Source organism: Pteropus vampyrus, unplaced genomic scaffold (assembly GCF_000151845.1).
Source record: "Pteropus vampyrus isolate Shadow unplaced genomic scaffold, Pvam_2.0 Scaffold203, whole genome shotgun sequence".
In the NCBI taxonomy this organism is placed as follows: Eukaryota; Metazoa; Chordata; class Mammalia; order Chiroptera; family Pteropodidae; genus Pteropus; species Pteropus vampyrus.
In genome coordinates this window covers 1,580,148-1,586,939 of record NW_011888984.1, presented here as the reverse complement: position 1 = coordinate 1,586,939, position 6,792 = coordinate 1,580,148, and the positions used below count along the sequence as shown (strand labels likewise).

At 54.3% G+C, this 6,792-nt stretch overlaps 1 protein-coding gene across 1 annotated transcript in view; it reads left to right on the top strand.

The window, feature by feature from the left end:
- The window catches only part of RYR1 (ryanodine receptor 1), a 110,487-nt gene that overhangs the window by 57,465 nt on the left and 46,230 nt on the right, over positions 1–6,792 (top strand). Inside the window, exons 54-61 of the mRNA XM_011372340.2 lie at positions 287–382; positions 474–712; positions 2,650–2,731; positions 3,270–3,400; positions 3,633–3,965; positions 4,820–5,060; positions 6,404–6,491; positions 6,607–6,699. Of these exons, the coding sequence (XP_011370642.1) occupies positions 287–382; positions 474–712; positions 2,650–2,731; positions 3,270–3,400; positions 3,633–3,965; positions 4,820–5,060; positions 6,404–6,491; positions 6,607–6,699 (1,303 nt within the window). The remainder of the gene's footprint in view (positions 1–286; positions 383–473; positions 713–2,649; positions 2,732–3,269; positions 3,401–3,632; positions 3,966–4,819; positions 5,061–6,403; positions 6,492–6,606; positions 6,700–6,792) is intronic.

Genomic DNA, 6,792 nt, shown 5'->3' with positions numbered 1-6,792 from the left:
GTATTCTCCTTCTGGACCTGACATGGGCTGGGTAGTTCTGAGGACAGGGCAGAGACTGGGCCAGTCTTGGGACTTGCCCTCCTCGAGCTCCCAGGCTGGCGGGGGAAACAGACTCATCGCCAGACAGCGATGGCCTGAGGGGTCAGGGCTGGAATTGGGGAGGGTCAGGCAGAGGGGTCAAGGCCTGGACGGGGAAAGAAGAGGGCCTTTGGGAGTCCGGGCAGGGTGGGGTGGATGTGGGCAGAGATCAGTCGGGGCGGATGTAGAGAGAGGTACTGTCCTTTAGCCCTTCCTTCATCTTGTCCTGTCTTCTTCCCTCAGGGACGGATGCCCCAGCTGTGGTCAACTGTCTTCACATCCTGGCACGCTCCCTGGATGCCAGGTAGGGCTACAGGTCATAGTTCCCACTCCTAGACTCTCTGAAATCTAGACTCCCAGATTCTAGAACTGGGGTGCCCCCACTTCCTTCCTAGGACGGTGATGAAGTCAGGCCCTGAGATTGTGAAGGCTGGCCTTCGTTCCTTCTTTGAGAGTGCCTCAGAGGACATCGAGAAGATGGTGGAGAACCTGCGGCTAGGCAAAGTGTCACAGGCACGCACGCAAGTGAAGGGTGTGGGCCAGAACCTCACCTACACCACCGTGGCCCTGCTGCCTGTCCTCACCACCCTCTTCCAGCACATCGCCCAGCACCAGTTTGGAGATGATGTCATCTGTAAGGGCTCCTGACGCTGAGGGCAGGGGTTAGGGATCCAGTTCAGCCACCACCACCCATTCCTGTGTATCTGATAGAATCCTCAGGTGTTTAAATGTGTATTTATTGGGTGGGTTTACTGCTGTAAGCAAAGTGTGCATTCGGTAAATTAATAGGTGATAGAATGAATTTATTAGGATGTGAGTTCAGCAGCTCTATTAAAAGACCTTAAATCACCATAGCTCAAGCAAGATAGAAGTGTATTTCCTTCGCATGTAACAATCTACTTGTACGTGGATCATAACGTTAGGATCCCAGGTTCCCTCCATCTTGTTGCTCTGCCATCTCTGAAGTATTGCCTTTATCTATATGGTCCGAGATGGCACACCATTACGTCCTCATTCTAGCCAGCAGGAAAGGGGAAAAAGCAAAGAGGGGGGCCCCTCCGTTCTTTTTAAAGAACAACCTAAAAGTGGTCCGCATCACTTCTGCTTAAATCCATCCCATGGGCCAGAACTTAGAACGTGGCCCCGTGCTGCTGCAGGGAGGCTGGGAATTAGCCTTTATCTTGGGAGGTCGCGTGAGATCTATTACTAGGAAGAAGAGAAGAATGAAAGAAGGTAAGAGCCTTCTGGAAGTCAGTCAGCAGTGTCTGCCATATTTATCCAACCAAATGGCACCTGTGGTCCGTGACCTTGCCTGGGATCTCGTGACAGAGGTCACACAATGTGTAACGTGGCGTCGCTAAAGAGACACAGGCAAGGTGAAACACCCAGTGCATGTCATGACATGCGGTGTTCGAAAGAGCAGGAAGGGCTGGAGGCAGAGGCGCTCAGAAGCTGTTCAGCGTGAGGCTCAAGGCCCTGGCCTGGGGACCTGGGGACAGTGGGGCCTCCATGAGACAGATTGGAAGAAGTAACAAGTTTGTGGGAGAAGTAACAGTTTGGGACTCAGTGGTTGTGAGGGGCCCAGGGGACGCCCGGGGGAGGCGACCAGGATGGTCTGCAGGGCCGATGGGCTGTGGGGACGGCGGGGAGAGTGGGGCCATGTCTCAGCTCGCCGTCTGTTGGAAATTAAAACCTAGTGATAAAAGTAAGAAAGGCAGCGCTCCGACGGGTGCTCCTCTCACCCCAACATTTTATTTTGAAAATTTAAAAACATACGGAAAAGTTGAAGGAAGAGAATTATTATGAATTTGCCCCATTTGCTTTACCTTTCACTTTATGGGTAAAAGGATCTGCAAACTTTTTTGTTAAACTTTTGAATCTGACTTCCACACATAGCGACATCTCGTCCCTAAATATTCAGCCTGCGTCTCCTAGAATAAGAACCTTCTCTCACGTAAACGCCGTGTTGATCTCTCTCCTATTTAAGTTTCCCTATTACCCTCAAAATGTCTTTGAATTTTTTTAAGAGTCGGAATCCAGCGAAGTTTCTCTCGTGGCTCCGTAGGCTCTTTTCAGTCTAGAACAGCTCCCCTGCCCTCCCTTTGCCTCGTGACTCTTGCGAAGTTGATGAGGTTCTTATCCTGGCCCCCTGGGGAGTGGGTGGCCAACCTAAAGTTGTAGTCAGGATTGCACGTTCGTTGGCAGTTTTCCAGAGAGTGTCCATCACTATCATAGAAAAGACCATGACTCCCCTCTGAGGAGAGAACAAAACTAGCCTCTACTGAGTGCCTGCTGGGTACCTTGTTTTAATTGCTTTCCAAGTATTGACTCGTTTGATCTTCACAACAACCTTCATGAAGAAGATACTATAATTATCCCCATCTTACAGATAAGAAAACTGAAGCCAAGAGCATGGTATTTGCTCGAATCTCAAAACTCGTAAATGGCAGGCTGGCTTTACAGCCCCTGCTCTTACCCACCACTTGGAGACAAGGGAGAGGGGTGGGGAGACTGGTATGGTAGGTGCATCCCCGACCCTCACACCCAGCCTCGCCCCGCTCTCTCCTTCAGTGGATGACGTCCAGGTCTCGTGCTACCGAACGCTGTGCAGTATCTACTCTCTAGGAACGACCAGGAACTCTTATGTGGAAAAGTAAGGAGGGAGAGCCATAGTTTGGGACTGTGGGGGCTCAAGGACGGGAGGGCACAGGAGAAGATGGTGGGGTGAAAAGCAGGGGAGATGTTCAGAGTCTTCAACAGCAGACACGCGCACGGTGGCAGCTGCAGTTCCCCAGGGTGGCCACGTGAGGGAACTCGGGGGAAGGCCAGCGAAGGAAGCCGAGGCCACCAGCTGGGGCAGGGGCAGGGGCAGGCAGGCGGGCACAGGGACCAGGTGGTTTTCCGCTGGAGAATAAGCTTGCCCTAGCAGGGGGCCCAAGAAACAAAGGTGGCACACAGGAACCACTGCACGCTGGGGACACTGGGGCAGGCCCTGGCAGTGCCCACGTGGGCCCTCCTGAGGCGGAATCACCTGTGGAGCAAGAGGGCACTCAGGGAGCCCGGTGCCAACCGCCGAGTGGCGGATCTGCTCTAAAAGGTGCTGGGGAGCTGGGCCCCAGGTCCGTGGAAGCTGGGCTGGGCCCCAGGTGTGGGTGGGGGTTACCTGGCAGCTGAGGAGCCCCCTTTTTTAGGCTGCGGCCAGCGCTTGGGGAGTGCCTGGCCCGCCTGGCAGCGGCCATGCCGGTCGCGTTCCTGGAGCCTCAGCTGAATGAGTACAACGCCTGCTCGGTGTACACCACCAAGTCTCCCCGGGAGCGGGCCAGTAAGTTGTGTGGGCTGGGGCAGTTGTTGGCGTTCTGTTCCACTCAGCACGGGGCCGGGTGAAAGCCCACTGTGGGGGGGCGGTATGGCCCAGTCTGGGCTCTGAGGGGCTGAGGATCGGGGGTGCTCCGGATTGGGAAATCCCAGAGTTTGTGAGGGCCCTGGTTTGTGGTATGGACACTGAGGTCCGGGGGTGATGGGTTGGCATGCCCTGACCCTTCTCTGCTCCCCAGTCCTAGGGCTCCCCAACAGCGTGGAAGAGATGTGTCCCGACATCCCAATGCTGGAGCGGCTCATGGCAGACATCAGGGGGCTGGCCGAGTCGGGGGCCCGCTACACGGAGATGCCACATGTCATCGAGATCACTCTGCCCATGCTGTGCAGCTATCTGCCCCGCTGGTGGGAGCGCGGACCTGAGATGCCCCCACCCGCCCTGCCCGCTGGGGCCCCCCCGCCCTGCACAGCTGTCACCTCTGACCACCTCAACTCCCTGCTGGGGAACATCCTGCGAATCATCGTCAACAACCTGGGCATCGATGAGGCCTCGTGGATGAAGCGGCTCGCTGGTGCGTCCGGGAGGCATTGACTCTGAGGGCCAGGGCCCCTCGATCTGATGGTCTGAGCGGGAGATGCTGGCTTCCATGGTCTCCTGGAAGTTCGGGGGTCGGGGTCTAGGTTGTCTCACAGTAAAAGGCCAGGGGTCATAGTGAGAGGTCAGAATCTCAGACTCAGAGGGTCTGGGGTGGATGGATGGGTCTGGGAAGTCCTCCAAGCTGGATTCTGAATTTCTGGAACTTTGGAACCTTAAGTCGGGGGTAAGGAGCTGGGTCAGAAGCCTGGGTTCCTTAGACAAAGAGACAGAGGATGAGGTCAAGGTCCCTGATACGAAAGGGATTATAGATCAGAGATCAAGAAATGAGTCTTTAAAGGGTTGAGATTCCTGGTTCAGAAGTTCTGTGTTAAAAATTGGGTCAAACTAGAGATCAGGGCTGGGATCGGAGGCCAGGGTCAGGGGTCAGAGGCTGGGGCAAGAAGCCAGAGGTCATAGTCAGAAATCATGTAGTGAGGGAAGAGTCTGGGTTTGAGCCAGCTCAGAGGTTACAGACTGGGGTGAGAGGTCATGAGCTAGGGTAAGATATTAAATTAGGATTCACTTGTTGGGGCCAGAGGTCAGGGACTTGTGTCAGACTAGGGTCACAGGTTTAGGTCAGGTTCGGGGGCTATGTCAGAGGTTAGGGCCCAAGATCAGGAGTGAGACTGGAGGTAGTGCTGGCGTCAGAGGCCATGGTCATGCCAGGGTCCATGATAGCTGCTGGGATGGGACGGGAGCAGAGAGGTCAGAGGTGAGATCAGAGGTTACAGGTCAGATGCTGGAGTCAGAGGCCAGCCAGCAGTGAGTGCCCCCCGTTTGCTCCTGCAGTGTTTGCCCAGCCTATTGTGAGCCGGGCCCGGCCCGAGCTCCTGCACTCACACTTCATCCCGACCATCGGGCGGCTGTGCAAGCGGGCGGGGAAGGTGGTGGCCGAGGAGGAGCAGCTGCGCCTGGAGGCTAAGGCGGAAGCTGAGGAGGGGGAGATCCTGGTGCGGGATGAGTTCTCTGTGCTCTGCCGGGACCTGTACGCTCTCTATCCACTGCTCATCCGCTACGTGGACAACAACAGGTCAGCATGTCCCCAGCCGTCCCCGCATACACACTGCGGCCTGACCTCCGGCTTCCCTGAACCCCATCTGACCCCTCGCCTTCTGGCTTGTTATAAACTTCTTACAGTTCTCACTTAACCATCTTCCCATTGTCCCCATTGCGTTTGACCCCCAAGAATCCAGCCCGCTGCTGTTTGCTCCCCTCCTGTCCCTTGCACTTCCCGAACCTGAGCCCCTGAGTGGTTGCCGCGTCAACAGGAAGGAGCCTGCTTCTCCTTCCAGCACTGGGTCTCCAGGCTTGGGTTGATGGGGGGTGTCTGAAACTTGTGCAGTGAAGCCCAATCGTCAGGCCTTCCTCCAATGTCAGGAGAGGAAAAGAAGATAGTGCAGATGTGACCAGCCTCATTTTCCCCGGAAACATAGGTCTTTAATAAAAGGGCAAGTGCGGGTTTCAACCAATTGCTAACATCTCCCCAAATCAGAAGCGTTGTTTAAAGAATATTGGCTCCTGGGTGCAGCCTAATCCAGGGATAGCAAATAAGTTTCAATTCCAAGTTCCATCCTGGCTGAAAAAAGATTTTAAGGTTGTCCCAGGGCTTCGTGAAAAACAGTGCTCCAATCCATGAGCCACGTCTGTCAGGAAGCAGAAATGGGAAGTGGCGGCATGCATGCTGGACACCTACTTGCACATCTATCTTTGTGCTCACCAGAGGGTACTGCTGTAGGGTAGATTCCTAGGAGTGGGATGCTGGGTCGAAGAGTTTGAACAAGGAAACTGTGGTATATTTACACAGTGGAATACTACACAGCAACGTTACCACACAGCAATGAAAATGCACAACGTGGCATGCAGCACACATCAATGCGGATGAATCTCACAAGCATCATGTTAAATGAAAGAAGCCAGGAAAATAAGAAATAGAATACATGTTGTATCATCTATTTATGTAACATTCAAAGACAGACAAAAATAATTCACGGTCCATGGGTCAAGACAAGGGTCATTTTTCAAGAGGAAGGAAGGGGGAGTGGCTGGGAGGGGCACTAGGGCGGTAGTGGGAACTGGAAGTACTCTATTTCTTGACTTGGGTAGTGGTTACACAGTGTATTCATTTGGTGATAATTCATCAAGTTGACAGTTCATATGTATGTTGTACTTCAATAGAAAGGTTAAAGAAAAGAAAATTTAAAGGAATGGTCATTCAAAATTTTTAAATCATCCGAATGGCCAGATGACCATGGAAAACTCCTGCCTCCCATTGCAGTCTACTGGTCCCCTCGATCCCTTTCCCTGAGATCTCTGTTGTCCCCTCTCCTGTGTGTCCCACCCCCATGCCTCACCAGCCCCTTTCCCACCCCCCAGGGCCCACTGGCTGACAGAGCCTGACCCCAGTGCCGAGGAGCTGTTCAGGATGGTGGGCGAGATCTTCATCTACTGGTCCAAGTCCCACGTGAGTCCCCCCGTCTCCACCCTCTTCGCCTTACCCAAGAAGCTGCTGCCCTGAGACACCCTTCCCTCCCCGCCACGGCCGTCTGAACCCCGACACACACTGCCTCCCCTACCAGAACTTTAAGCGTGAGGAGCAGAACTTCGTGGTCCAGAATGAGATCAACAACATGTCGTTTCTGACTGCAGACAACAAGAGCAAAATGGCCAAGGTGGGTGCTTTGCTCTGGGAGGTGGACTGAGCGGGGAGGGAGGGAGGGAACACCCCCCAGGGCTTCCTACGCACCCCTCCAGCTGCCCCATCC